This window comes from Clytia hemisphaerica, unplaced genomic scaffold (assembly GCF_902728285.1).
Source record: "Clytia hemisphaerica strain Z4C2 unplaced genomic scaffold, Clytia hemisphaerica genome assembly, whole genome shotgun sequence".
Taxonomy (NCBI): domain Eukaryota; kingdom Metazoa; phylum Cnidaria; class Hydrozoa; order Leptothecata; family Clytiidae; genus Clytia; species Clytia hemisphaerica.
In genome coordinates, this window is record NW_027103421.1 from 606,071 (window position 1) to 622,010 (window position 15,940).

A 15,940-nucleotide genomic window follows, 5' to 3' on the forward strand; every position below is an offset into this window, starting at 1 on the left:
CAAACTTAAAAAGCCTGATTTTTATCCTGCTCTTGTGGGACTTTAGTTCTAAGTACTTGCGTGCAGCATTGGGTACAAAGTCCAATTATGTGTTTCCCATAACTTTTACATGAACCAGCATGAACAGTTAGGGTTATTAAAATCTTTTGTATGTATTTTGCTCTTGAAAACCATTTTCCTTTGCCACAACAGGCTTAAAGTTCACATTGATCCCCCAGGTTTTTTTGCACAGTAATTTAGAAAGGCCTTTAGTGCTGTATAAACAAACGATTTCATTGGTTAAAAAATGGAAAAGGAAAGAGGAATAATATTCTCTGGTAATGAATGAGCAATGAACAATAATATTCAAGGTGAAAAAATTTGATATTGAAAAACATTCCGTAGAGCTTGATGAATGTCTGACGAAGTGGAGCCAATATCTGCGTAATGTCTCAATTCTGGATTCGTTTTTCTTTGAAAAGGCTGTTTGTAAAAAATAGCTTGGTTCCTATGACCCCAGTTTTGAAGAAAATTCACAAAAATATAACACACTGATATAATGTGTTTGTTGAACAACTATTAAAAGAGTGCTCAGTGCTCTTCGTAGAGCAAATTCAAAAATTACCATGTAAAAAATACATTACTTAAAGTTTCATGATACATACGCAATCATCAGATGACTCAGACTGACTCACTGATATATAGTGAGTCAGTAGGGTACATTTCTTCAACATTTCTGCAACAAAGACCATGACAAATGAATTTTCACTGTTAACCCTGTTAAATTTTTTTGTTTCCTTCAAAATTGCAGACGCCAATCAGAGAACTAGAAAACTGCCCACTGCCTCAATAAAGTGAACAATTTACCAGCGTGTAATTTGCTGTGCAAGTAACATCATACACTCCATTGTAACGTTGCTGATTTCTTCTTTTTTTTGAGGAGGGAAATTTTGGGGAAAACAGCAATTCAAAGGGCATTTTTCAGGTACCCTTTATTTTTTTGCATGTTTTTTGTGAGAAATAAAAAGTAAATGGTATTTATAATTTATGGGGTTATTTTCATTTCATAAGTGCGGGGTAAATTTCTTAGCCTCCAAACTGTCTAGACCTCAATCTTAGCTATTTTAAGTCAGAAGGTCTTAACATGACTTCTTTACGTATTCTTTTCAAGTCAGCTAGCATAATTTACAGTTTTAATACTTGCTTATGAGAGTAACCCCAGTTGGCGGTTGCTTGATTGTTTGATTTTGACGGATCTTCATACAAAACAGTGCGAGCATCATCATCAAAAGCATTTTAGAATTTTATCCCTATAAGATATCTAGTTCAAAGTCATGAATTTGACTTGAACCTGTCTAGATTTGGATTATAAAGAATTTGTTGTCAAATACTTATCTCCAAGGCTTCAAAATCAGGCGATAGTAATTATGGGACTTGAAATTTAATGACCAGAATTGATATTTGTTTTCACAACAAGTTAAAAATGTGTCCATTTTAGAACCGAACCAAATAAACAAAAAAAAAATCCTTCACAAAAAAAATTGAAAATGGTTACAGATATCAGTGAGATGGAACAGCAATACTTTGATGATCCAAAAGAAGAAGCAAATTATTGGAAACAAATTGCAGAAGAATATATACAAAAGTAAGGAATTGTGATTGTTGATGGTTAAAAATTGATAGCTTGCCTTTCTCTGAAAATCACTAAATCATAGAAAGATTCCAATAGTGGCTAATATTATATAATAAACTTGAGATTGGTAATTTTTGATGTGTTGTTGACTTAAAATTGTTTTAATATTTTGATAAACAAAGCTTTTTGTCTCTTTATAATAAAATGATTTTTTGGCTTGTTTTATTTGGAATTTTGAATTGATTGTATTGAATGTTAGCATGTGAATGTTTGTGTAATGCATTTAGTGCAGGAAGGAAGTGAATGGTTAATAAAATAATTGCTTCTTACATCATGTATATACTTATCATGCAACTTCTTGATTGAGCTGTTTTGAGCATTTGTGTTGCAAACCTGAGAAAGGCTTAGAGTTTTTAATTGAATGTGCTACTCTATTGTTTTATTTTATGTTAATAAAATCAAATCCTTTGGAATACGAATAGAAAATTGGTAAAAGTTTTAAATAGTGTAATACCTTAACTGGGTACCATTGTTTACATTTTTAAAAAATTATGAAAAATGCTTTGGATGTTTTGTTTCTATATTTGCATGTAGAGCCTGGTAAAGCTATGAACCTTTGGGTTTTCTAGCATCCTTTAAAAAAAAAAATTCTTTTTTTCAAACAGACTGCAAGATGTCAAAGATGAGTTTGATGACTTTCAAGAGGGCAGCCGAGAACTGGAAGCAGAATTGGAGGCACAGTTAGAACAATATGAAAAACGCGTCAAAGAATTAGTCAATACAAGAAGTACACTAGAAGAAGAAAATGAAATGCTAAAGGTAATTCAATTGATGATTTTTTTTTCTTAATTGTCACAACATCAGGTAAATTTTAAAAAGGTAGGGCGAAGGGAACTTTCTCTGGTGCTATTTTTTATGCATATATAATTTCTGTTATTTATGGAAACTTATTTTGATCTGAGCTATACAAAACCATAGAATCCAGACACTCAGAATTAGACAAGCTGAGAGAATTAAATCATGGATTGCAGCCTCTTATGAAATATTCATTTTTAAAAATCTATAGCAAGGTGCTTTGATTTTAATTTGATGAGAAGTTTGTTTTTATGAATGAACAGCTGGTTAGAACTGATTCGGATAGCTTATACACAGCTGGTTTTTAATTCAGCATGAATGTGTTTACATGTCTATGGGGAAGTTTATTATGTATTTTGCTTGTAACAGCAAGCTCTTGCAAATCCTATTTCAATTTATTGCATTATCTTTGAATTACATAGTCTTTCGCAAACCTTTCATCTAGCAAATTGCTTTCCTTTAAAATGCATTTTTATGAAACTCTAGGTGAAACTGAACTGCTTTAATTTCCATCATCTCTAATGAAAGTCAATGTATTTAAAGAAAGAGACTTGATTGCAATATCCAAATTATACATTTTGACTTTATGAAAAGAAAACTGGCTATGATCAAGTAATTTCATCATAGAGTTGAAGGACTCATCATAAGCTTTAAAAAAAAAATTGCTGTATTTCAGTTACATTTTTTACATATTATTCTATTTACTATCCGTTTAGCAACTGATCGATTCGGGATTATTTTCAAATCAAAACATCATTGATAATCCTTTGTTTGCTTTCAAAGCTAATGAAACAGTTTAATGGAACATAAATGGAATCAAATCTATTTGTTTATGTTTATTAGATAATGAAAATTTGTAATTACTTTTCATTTCAGATTCCTCCAATTCTTTGATGTGTGTAAAAATTCACATGAGAATTTCTTTTCTAATGTTGAAAATTTTTTCCAATCAGACTTGTTTTGATAGGAAACATGCTTTTTAAGGGGGAAATGATTTGTGTACCTATCGAGTACAAAGATTTTTTTCCTGTATGATGACACGACGTGTAATAAGGTGTAATAAGATACCACTATCAAAATGTATAATGCATTCATGATTTAAACGGAATTTCCTCTAAAAAGTGTCAAATTTTTGACACAATATGTTTTGGCTAAATCAGGCCCCTAAATTCGTATTTTGGTTGCTCATGGTATACATATTGATTAATTAAGGAGATTCTTTTCAGAACAAAAATTATTCCTCATGTATGGCTGTAATTATAAAGTGCAAAATTCATCCCTGTTTTTCCAGTTTTACAAAACATTTTTAACTCTCTTGGAAAAATGGCTCAATGATGTGTCTAAAGGGTCATACATAACATATCAAAGGGTGTATCTTGATAGATAATTTTACATAGGTTGCTAGAAGTGCTGCTCGACCTCTACTACTGTGGTTTTGTGGTTAAAATTGAGAGGTCAAACCTTTTTGCAAACAAATGTCTGGTTGCCATGTGGTATCCAATTGTTATTCTATTCTATTGCAGCACCATAAGAAATTCATGTCATTTGTAATGAATTATTCATAACACTCTTATTCGAGGCCCTAGTTTCGTGACATCCAGGACTTTCTATTTTGTGATATAATGATCAAATATTGATGATATTTTACTGTAATCTTTGCCTTTAAAGGGTTCTAAGTTTCCGTCTTTTTCAAACATGGACAAGGAAATTTATATTATTTAAAGCCTTACATTAAAGCCTTTTTTCAGGATAGAGCTTGATAAAACCTTTTTTGTATTTTGAGAGTATAACTTCCAGGTTAGCTTTGTTTTCTTTAGTCAAAACCTTAACCTTGAGTGTCAATAGGATGTCATTTCACTTGATTGAATTATGAGAAAAAGATTTGCAGTTGGAGAAATGTGTTATAGACATGCCCTATCCTCAGTTTTGATGTACACGTTTTCTTTTAAAGAACAAACTATATAAGAACATAAGGCTTCGATAGCTAAAATATTAAATATTAAGAACAAGTTAAGAACATACCGGGTGCAGCAGAAAAAACTTTGGACGTTTGGCGAGCCACTGAGGCCGAACAAAGTCTTGTTTAGACTCAAAACCACTTTTATTAGAAAGAGGACATGCTAACTTAAATTTTGCGGTATAACTTTTTAAGTTTGGTCAAGTAGTTGTCAAGTTATAAGCTTTTTAAGTTAAAATTCACTTTTCGAAAAGTGTGAAAAACACGTAATAAAAGGGTATTAAATTAAGCATTTTTAAGCGTTTTCGATAAGAATTTTTTTCAAATATTTCTAAAAACTGACTATTTACTAAAAACTGACTATGTTGTAAACGAAAACTGCTTTTAAAAGTATTTTAACAATTAATTATGTCGTAAAAGTCGTTAAATAAGTCAAATACTGAGCTATTTTTTCATTATTTGCATAAATTTAATACACCTTTTTTTACGTGTTTTTTACACTTTTCGAAAAGTGAATTTTGACTTCAAAAGCTTATAACTTGACAACTACTTGACCAAACTTAAAAAGTTATACCGCAAAATTTAAGTTAGCATGTCCTCTTTCTAATAAAAGTGGTTTTGAGTCTAAACAAGACTTTGTTCGGCCTCAGTGGCTCGCCAAACGTCCAAAGTTTTTTCTGCTGCACCCGGTATAAAAGCTTTGTGAACTCTAGAATACCCAATTTCTTAGGAAAAAACATATAAAAAATAGGGAATGTTAAGAACAATTTTAGGGTTGAAACTCAAAAAGTTAAGAACATCCGAAGGCTTCAAATATTTTACATGTTCTAATAAAAAACGTGTTATAAGGGCTAAATGTCCTAACTACCTTTCGAAGGCTTCATGAAATTGTATTGCAACTACCTACACGACTTTTAATATTTATCGATAATGATAATTCATGTAAAACTAACCAGCTGAAGTTTCTTTGAAAGACGAACTCCTACGAATTTCTGTACAAACATTTGTATTTGAATAGAGTAGTTCCTTTTTTTAATGAAAATTTCCATATTTAAAGTCACTTTAAATGGAGAATTTCAATATCATTATCACACAAAGTTTATATTAGATTTTCATCGTTTTTCCATCGTCATAACCTATTACAGAGAAATCAGAGCACTTGTCATATTTATGTTTTCCACATTTTGATAAATACTTATGATCTTCCCGTGGTCAATTTTCAGATTTCTCACTTTTGTAGCACTTTAGCTCAATTTTTTATGAGGTCAATGAGGCTCAAAATCGCTAAAAGAGAAGAACAATTTAAGAACACTGCTGGAGCCTGAAATTATTCAATTTTAAGTAATTTAGGGGTCAAAGTAGTAAAAACTTGGTATAACGCCTAAATCCCTCAATTACACTCTACAAAGAGCATGATAAGAACAATTTGGGGCTCAAGTGCCAAAAAAAGAAGAACAACCGAGCCTCAGAAAAATTTTACTGGTTCTTATAAAAAGAGTGTATAGTATTGAAAATTCCAACCGGATTCTAAAATGAAGATGGCTTCCCTCTGAAATCTTTTCCTTCTATCCTTGCACTGTTTTAGCTTTTTATGAGTAACAGGAACCACATTTCCAGTATTTACGTTAAGTTGATCCAAGAACTCTTGAGGTTCAGCTAAGGATCAGTCTGTCTATTTTCATTAATCACTTTAAGCCCCAAATTTGTCTCGCGTATCTGTTTTTTGTAACGTATTTGAGGGTATTTTTAGTTTGACCTTTACCGATTTCTACATAAAGAAGTCAGGTTTACTGACATTTCTCCTAAGCCTTTACTCTTCCCTATTATATGCATCATGGCTCGAAATAACGATTTCGAGTGTGTCGAATCAGGGTTCTTTTTGCTTGAAAATTATGATTTTTGGGTTGTTGAACAAAGGAGCAATTTAGGGTTGGACGATGTCTGAAGTCCGTTATTTCAGCCCTGAATCCTCGTTGAAAGATTGGGCTTGGAGAAAAATCCAACCACACATATCTCATTTCTACTACATCTATTTCTTTCAGGAAAAATTGGAAACGACCCAACGTGAATCGTATATACAAATCACTACGTTGCAAGATGAAAACACACAAATTCGAACGGTCAAAGATGAAATGACAAAATATATTCGCGAAATTGAACAGACGAATGATGACTTAGAAAGGGCGAAAAGGTATTTATTACTACTCAATGTTAATACGCCACTGATTTGCCTCGTTTTACTTACTGCACGTTTTTTTCTTTAAAAACAAACTATATGAGAACATAAGGCTTCGATGGCCAAAATGTTAAGAACAAGCTAAGAACATATTTAGGCTTTGGGGACTCTAAAACACCCGACTTCTTAGTAAAATGGTCAAAAGTGCTACATTTTTAAGACTTAATACTCAAAAATTTAAGAACATCTGAAGGCTTCAAAACATTTGGATGTTCTTATAAAAAACATGTACGATGGATAATTTCTGTAGTGGTAGGGGACGGGGATTCGAAACTCGAAGCACTAGTTACTGTCCCTCTTTTAAAATCAATTTCACCATTTGTGACATTGGCTTTTTTTATTCGAAGTAAAAGAAAATCTTTTTTTCGGACTGTTTTAATTAAAAAATTAATAAATTAAATCTCAATAACAAATTCACTCAATAAATCTTATTGGGTTTAAATTAAACATAAAACACATTTTTGTTTGAACGATATTTCGACCCCTTACATGTAATTTTCGGTTCGGTCGGATTTTCTTATCACTCTACACGCTTTTTTTTTAATAAGAATGGTGTAAATCCATTTCATCATGGATATTCTTAACCTTTTTGGGGAAGTCATCCTAAAATATCTTTACAGCATTCTTAGGTTAGGATCCTAATTCAGACTAGATTCAACATTTAGTACATACGTCTCAAGCATAAAATGGCATTTTTATGAATAGAGTGATCCTTACTTGGGGGTAATTGACAATTTATAATTGAAAATGCTCTAAAAATGGCATTCTTAGCTTGACTAGCAAAATTCCATGATGGTGATATTCTTTTAAACATTATTCTTAATTTTTTGGCCATTTTCCTCATGGACATTCTTATAAAAGTGTATTCTTATAAAAAAAAGCGTGTATTTTGACACAATAATTGGATGACAAATTGATTTGGCAAAACCTAGTCTAGCATGCTAGACGACTTAACTCAGTAAAAAATAGGAAGTAGAAAACTTGACAGGAGCATCAATATAGTCGTCTAGAATATTTTGTGCACAACAAACTTTTCATAAAAATTCTATTTTTCATGTTTTTGGATAACATTTTCAGGGGGTCTTGTTGGTTTGTTTTGGTTTGTTTTTTTTTTCTTTCACTTAGAAATTCTCATTGGCTGAAATTTTTATTTGTTTATATATTTTGTTGTATATGATTGTTTTCTCACCCCGCAGAAATCTGCGGGTCCTGCTGGAACTCCCGTAAGCTACGGAAACCACCTTAGCCCAGTCGTTTATTTTAACCATATCCCGACATAAAAATTTCCCGCTTTCAACAAAAACGTTATAAACGACTGGATTCCCAGTCTAGGCAAAACCCAATGTTATTCTTAATCTGTCTTTTCCCAGTTAGCCCAATCCACATTTCGCCGGACCGCAATGTTAATCATTCTGCTAATTTTACCTTTAATTACCTGTTATTCGTCATGTCAGTGTTGCAATTATAAATGCTTATCGTCTATATGTGTGTTGCTACGAGATCTAACACTAAAGATAATCATCTTTCACTGTGTCTGTTAAGTAATTATAAAACAATTCCAAATATTTTCTATGATGAGAAAACAAGATTGTTTGAAAACCGCAGTGTATCTATATCAAAAGGGAAATAGAGGATGACTGCGATATCAATCAATCAGAAAATAGTTCAACGCCTCACAGTTGATTGCCATATGTTTTCAGATTTCTCATTTTGTGATCAAATTCTGTTCCCTTTCTCTGTTACCATGTTATTTTCTCTGTTTTTAAAACGCGATCATTCTATTTTTGCGAACGCAGATAAGTAAGTGTTTTAGAATATATATATACGTTTTTTTTATATAAGGAACACGTTTATAAGGAACTCGAGGCTGAAAATGGTCCAAAAAATAAGGAATTGTTTAGGAACTGCTCAGGCTGAGAATAAGAAAACAAGTTTTAAGGAACAGTAAGAGATGGTTATCCAAACTTAGCAGCTATGTAAATAAGGAACTCGATAAGGAACTTTGAGACTGAAATTCTCTGTAAAAATAAGGAACTCCAGGCTCAGAGCAAAGTTAAAAAAAACGTTTAGTAATACAAGATAAGATAACTTTGACATCCATCAACCCCGGACGGAGTGTACTCATTTCTTTACCCTCTCTTTCAACGTTTGGGTAAGATTTTTACGGTGTTTAGTTTATCGAAATTGAAACTTTCCTGTAAGATGTCTTCACGTGTATAGATCAAAATGCATACATTTTACATTACTAATATCACTGCCCCAGGCGTTTTGAGCCTTGACTGAGAGATATGAATACATATGACGTCTAGGCCTTTGCATTAATTTTGTTCTCTTAGCAATGACCTTGTCCATTCAATGACATTGATCATCTGCTTTGATTTAATTTTTCTCAATTGCTCCAGATTGCGTCATCCAATTATAAAGCAATCGTATGATCTTTAAATGTATTTTTCCTTAATTGATGCACCTTTTTATGTATTTACCTGTTTCTAACTTCTATCATGCCAATTGTTTACGTAATCTTTTGATTAAAATCGCCATGACAAGGGTTGATCGGTTAGTTTATCCGCCATAATCACAACTTATTTATTGACCGGATTAGCCATGAAAAAGTCTCTCTTTTTCTCCCATTTCCGCATTAAGCATATGGATTAAACAGACGAATAGAGGACCAGTCTAGAAAGGAAGGAATTGTTATTTTTTAATTTTTGTTGACAATTGTTAGGTCTAGCGAATACTCTTTGCCAACCCTTTTTTATTGCGAGTAAAATGCAAATCCTTCGTTTTTTAACTCTGTATTTCCGAGTCTCGTTTTTGGGACGGTCATCTGTCCTTGATCTAATAAAGGGCTACTTAGACTACACAATATATTGACGAACAATATTTGATAATATCGTTTTCGGACCTCAATGTACGAAGTAAATAACAGGTGCTCTATTATAAAAAATAATTTTTTTTCTGTAAACAATCCCCCTTTATTGTTGGAAAATTGCAAATCAATCTGACAATATATTGCGGACACCTTTTCAATATATTACTGGCAATCAGCAATATATCATCAATATATTGCCTGACAACATATTGTGTAGTGTATGTAGCCCTTTTACAGTTTCTCTTCTTCTGTTTTTTCTGGACCACCCGGTATATCATCAATGTATGTAGCCCTTTAACCCGAGAAAATTAGATTACATTATTCCAAACCCTGTTTCATTCACATTGTGAGTCGATCATCAGTAATCCATGTTTATTTATTCATTTACAATATTCAAGACCTCATTTTCCTTCCTTTTGCGATTATATGGTTGCTCACAAACCTACTTTGTAACGAGGAATTAGGATTATAAAGAATAAGATTCCTTCTGTACGAACTATAAGTAAGTAAGTATATTCATCTGGTGGCTGTCGGCGGAGCCGGGAGTGAGGGAGTCTATCCCCTTTTCTTTTTGTGCTAGACCTGGGAGATCGAATGCTGAGGTGGAGCGCCACACCTACTCTCAGCTCCCAGTAACTTACCGCCTAGATCAGATTACCCAATCTAAGCCTGTCTAAGCTACTCATCCGCTGAGTTGGCGGTGATCAAGGATCGAACCCACACAACCCTTAGATTGTAAGGTCAATGCTCTACCGACTGAGCTACCCGGCCCGGACTATAATACCTGGTCACTTTATTAATTTCCCATTGCTTGCAAACAAATTTAATTTGGAGCCCGGTAAGTTGACATTTCCTGATGACTTCCAGAATTTCTTTTTCGGCTTATCTTAACCATTGTATCGTGGATTTCGGATAACCTGTTAGATTATTCTAAGAAACGTGTATTCAATTACTCTAGAAAACAAGAAAACAAACTTTGAGACCCCTATTAACTTATAATGTCCGCAAGCCCCTTTCGTGGTATTAAGATTACGAAAAGTACAATTTTTGGGGATTCATGATATACATCACTGGAGAGTCTTCTGAGAACTTTTAAATTTTTTTACCCAATACGTCACTTAAACAATAGAAAAAGTGACGTATTAGGTGGAAATTTTTGAAAATTCTTTGAAGACTCGCCAGTGTTGCATATCATGAATAGATTGATCAATTTAATAATTGGTATAAAGCTATTTCCCAAGACATTACTCAAAGAAGTTTGCTGAATTATGGGCCTTTTTTATCATACCTCTAATATTTTAGACATGATCCATCTCAATAGATTTCAGGCGTCGCACTGTGATGACATTTTTTCAAAGCAAAAAGAAAATTTACTAATCAAGCCAAAATCTCTTTGATAACCTTAAAACAGACTTGTTTTAGGCGATCTAGAAAGGCTAAACTTCAAAGATTTTCATCCGTCGGCCCCACACAATGGCGCCTCCTTCGCCAGTATATCGTGGCCATATCACTTTCAAAGTGGAGTCGTGGCCTCTGGATTTTCAGTACTCTACTTTGACTTAAGTAATTTTGAAACTTACAAGTTCACGTGACTTTATCACGAGATCAGTTAAAAGTTAAGAGGAAATTCAGAAATTCCTCTATGTATAAGTTCAACAAAATTATATGATAATGATGATAAAATGCTTAAAATACCAAAAAATAAATTTAATCGGCTTACAGTATCATTTTATTGGTGATATCATCAGTCTTATTAAAATACCGTTCATGTTTCGTCTAAGCTGAAATTCCTTATGTAGCTCAGCAGTCAACCTCTCCCTTACTCGAACTTAAACGGGAATTCTTATTTTTTTCGAGTTACAGAAAAATTCGAATTGTAGAGATGGGAGCCAAGGATGAGTTGTAATTTTAGAGAGACTCGAATAATAAAAGTTCAAATTAGCAAGAGTCCATATATAGGCAGTAATTCTTTTTTTACGCATGACCAGTACCATTGCTTTCTTTAATTCGGTGCATGATCCTGTTTGAATAAATGGTCACTCCCATACACTTTATATCAACTTGTCACTCTTATACGACCTTTCTAAAAGAAGGAAACTTAGCACAATTTCTTAACGACATTGTCAAATATTTTTCTTGCTGTATCAGTTTATCAAGCTTTAGACGCGTTTAATCTGCCCTTTAAGAACCTTAAAACGTCATAAGTATTTGTTTTTACTTTAAACACGAAATTATGTTAAAAATGTGGGAAGAAAAAATTGAGCTCCCACGAGACCTGCCCTTTGATGGTAAATTTATGTTCGGTATCGTCTCGGTAAATGCTGTGATATTTCACGTTTATAGTACCCAAAATTACCGAAAATAATTGACTTTTCTAAAGGCTTGGGGACACGAGAAGTTTTTTTCGTGTTGATGCAATGCAACATGCTCCACAAGAAAAAAAGTGCAGTGCGTGTCCCATGGTTTCTTGTTTCATGGGACCAAAAGAGAGGGAAATACCCAAAAGACACACTGATTTTGTCCTTGGGAAAATGAAGCAAAAAAACTTCTCGTGTCCCCAAACCTCAAGTCATCAAAGATTCACTGTTATTTTGGGTGATAAGGCAAAAGGTACAAAAGTGACTTTAAAATTTGTAGAGGTCTCAGATTTAGATAGAAAACAAATTCGTATTCGTAAAAAAATCCGTGTCTCGTTTTTCGAAAAAACTCCACAGCACCTAGAAGGATATAGAATATCACCTGTAAAACGAATCCTATACATCTCTCTAGTTTTGTCACGTTTCAATTGTACCAACTGATTAGCGATCACACTTGTTATGGCATGAAACTCTATTGCCTTTCCTATTGTTCGATTTCCTTGTTGTTTTGAAATTCTAGAACGTGGAAATTCTTACTTGTATCACAATTTCAGATTTTGATTGACAAGGTGTTTTAAAGCGACATTTTCTCGCTTTACATTGTGAAGCTCATATTTCACCTTACGCATCTCGAAGAGACTTTTTGAGCCCTAAAGTGAAAGTACGGAGTATAATGTTAAATAATTTTCAGTATTTGATTACATTGCCTTTACCTCTTCCTATCTAATATAATATTTTATTATCCACAAATGAACGAGAAAATCTTGCAAATTTCCAACTACATATTTTCCAAACTTAGAGATAAATCAATTTCAAATCTGGTAAAATGGGATTTGCACGGCTTTACTTTACTATTTTCTTGCTAAAAAACAAAAACTTCTAACTTGACAGAACAAGTATTCAACATTTTTTATTAACAATTTCAATGTCTCGAGACAGTTTCTATCTCGATTTCAAAAATAATTAGGCAAGAAGAAAAGTAGAAACGTAGGTGGAATTCACAAGCTAAAACCCTCGAACCATCCAATTTTCCCTTTCAAGATTGATAACCGTTCATTTTCCTTGATCTGGTCTTTTTGTTTCATTTTTCAGAGCTACTATTTGTTCGTTAGAAGAATTCGACTCTCGTCTTAACAGTGCCATTGAAAGGAACGCTTTCTTAGAAAACGAACTTGAAGAAAAAGAAGAACTGATCATCACTGTACAGCGTCTCAAAGATGAAGCTAGAGGTAAGTGTGAAAATGAAGCCACTCTATTGGTTAGATTTTGGCGTAAAATGAGCCAATAGAATTGCTGCGTTTTTAAACACTGTTTTTTAAGCAGTTCGGAACTGTAAGATGTGCGAATTTGATATTTGTCTCTGGACCTACATGCAAAATTTCATTTCCTTTTAGACCTTGTGTGAGAATAGTGAGCTAACCCTGCTACTAGTTCTCTCACAGATCATTTAAGAAGTACCATTTTTCTTCGGTCCCTTGAACTTCCTAACCCCTTAGTGTTGTAGACTTATAGACTAAATATACGCGGCTAATTATTACCATTTTCAGCGGTCCTCTGAGAGTAATACTTATTAGGATTCAGCTTCTTGTTTTCCCTTTTATACTCGCACTTTACTCTGATCTTTTTGTAGTGAAATATTCTTTCCAATAGAGAGAAACTCACTTCATTTTACGACAAATTTTGGACACGGGCTAAAACATTATAATCATTATCTTTTGCACAGACCTTAAAGCAGATCTTGCGCTGTCATCGAGAACGCGTCATCCATCGTTAAGCGAACAAAGTAGTAAATCGTCTTCGTTCAACGAATCGCCCACCAAACCGCCCTTAGACGCCACAACTACAACGACGCCCAAAAGTAGCGAAACTGTAAGTGTACCACTAGCGCTGGATTTATTGAAAAATGCTGCAACACTGTATTTAGATTTCAATTTTACCAATTTTTCTGGTGAGACTTGTACCTTAATTTGGTCTAATGTCGACATCCCTCATCTAATTCCGACACCCTTTTTATCAGCTGAAATTGATAGAAAGGTCAAAACTATTTTTCTTGTTTAGTGGTCAGAAAGGAATAATCCTTTTTCAATCAGTGATTCAAGCTTTCATATTAATCCTGTCTCTAAAGAAGGGTGGCGGAATTAGACGAGGGATGTCGATATTAGACCAACTTACGGTATATATTATCAGATCGGACTTCGCTTTTAAAACATTGCTTAAAGTTGAAGTACAAATCTTCGTTCATCATAAACAGGATAGGCGTAGCGAGATACCCTGCAAAATTTATGGATGAGAGCGGTTTTTTACGACACTGTAATTATTATCTTTGTTTTATCAAAAGATAATGAATATGTCATAAACGTCTGCACTCCCTCATAAGTTTTGCAGGGTATCTCGCTTCGCCTATGGTGAGGGCTTTGGTTCCGGTGAATTATTGGATCGAAAATTTTATCTTTTTTTATTTTTTCAGACACGTGAGATTGTCAACAATACTTCGAATCATCAAATCACCAACACGCCAAAGAAAAACCACGAAACGATGGAGGCGGAAAAAAATAAGACGAACGCCCTTCATAATTCCACCACTCCGCCTTCGCGTATTCAACAGTCAAATCCTATGACGCCCTCCGCCCGTATATCAGCACTTAATATCGTCAGTGACCTACTGAGAAAAGTTGGGGTAAGTCAACACTTCGTTTGTTTCAAAGGGGTCGTCCAGAGAGCCTGAATTTTAAAAGGGGTCGTTGGCCTGGACTCAGTCGCCTTGAAAAAAAAGGTAGCGACCTGTACTGCCTAATATCAATGAAAGTCTTCGTCAAGCCTTTAATTGGTTTATTTTTAGTTGAAAGCAATATATTGATACAACAAACTCAGAATTGTCCGTACGCCCTGTCAAAAAATACTAAATATTTTTCACCAGATTTTTACATAATGCGCCTTGAAAGAAATCATAGAATTCTATCAAAAAAGAATCATAGCGCAATTATTCTTGAATTTTCTGCGGAATCAAAACAATCACGTGTTTCTTTTTAACAGGCATTGGAATCGAAATTAGCAAGTTGTAGGAATTTTGTTCAAGACCATCCACGAAACGGGAAAACGATTCACGGTGTGTCTCCACTTACAGATTCGCCAAAGTAAGTTTACGGTTTCAAGAATTCTTTGTTTGTTTGCAACGTAGAAAATATGGAAGATCTTGTGGAAATATGGAAGGATATTCTTTCACTGTGCTAAATATTCCAACTGGATGAGATTGGACAGGAATTTGTTCATCGTTTCAAAACTTTGGGCTCTATCTCCGGTCATTAACCTTTATAAACCCTGGATAAGTTATATCAGCCATATTCGATTGGAGCTTTTTAAAAACTTTTTCCCTAATAGTAGCACTACTTGTTGAAATCAGGGTTCAGGGTTGATAAGAGTCGTGACTCAGACAACCAGTCCTTCAGCCGATACTCTTTTTGTTTTTATTCATTTATTCATTCATTCATTCATTCATTCATTCATTCATTCATCTATTCACTCATTCCATTTTCATATTTCGTTCTCAGGTCAAGAAGTAAAAGTACGACCGGTGGAAATAAAGGATCGAACAATATATCGGGGCTAGTCAAAGTTAACGTATGATTTTTGTTGATCGAACGAACGATCACAGTCTAGTTATGTTTTTAAGAAAGTTTGCATTATTATGTTTTCTTATCTCTCTCTCATGTTTTAGATGGAAAAAATTAGTAGTAAATTTTTTTATACTCGTATTGAACAGAAGATAAGTGTCCAGTCCTTACTGAGACGATGTTCAGATCACGTTGCGGATACAAAACTTTCCCAGAAACCAAACGAAGTCATTCTTATAGACCTTATCGGAGTTTTTTATTTTAAAAAAAGCGTTGCATTGTGGGATTGTTTCGAGTGTATTACAATAGAAATCTCTTAGGAATTCCTCGAGGGAATTCTATTGTAACACACTCGAAACAATCCCTCAATGCATCGCTTTTTTAGAAAAATAAAAAACTCCGATAAGGTCCATTGGCTAGAAGTGGTGTTAGTCCACAAA

At 33.7% G+C, this 15,940-nt stretch overlaps 1 protein-coding gene across 1 annotated transcript; it reads left to right on the plus strand.

The window, feature by feature from the left end:
- Positions 1–1,463: 1,463 nt before the first annotated feature.
- On the plus strand, positions 1,464–15,596 carry LOC136797842 (nuclear distribution protein nudE-like 1). Its single transcript, XM_067054424.1, has 8 exons — positions 1,464–1,624; positions 2,278–2,431; positions 6,467–6,615; positions 12,982–13,118; positions 13,613–13,758; positions 14,357–14,566; positions 14,923–15,023; positions 15,438–15,596. The coding sequence occupies exons 1-8, from the start codon at positions 1,527–1,529 to the stop codon at positions 15,511–15,513; spliced, it is 1,071 nt and encodes a 356-aa protein (XP_066910525.1). The 5' UTR covers positions 1,464–1,526; the 3' UTR covers positions 15,514–15,596.
- Positions 15,597–15,940: the final 344 nt, after the last annotated feature.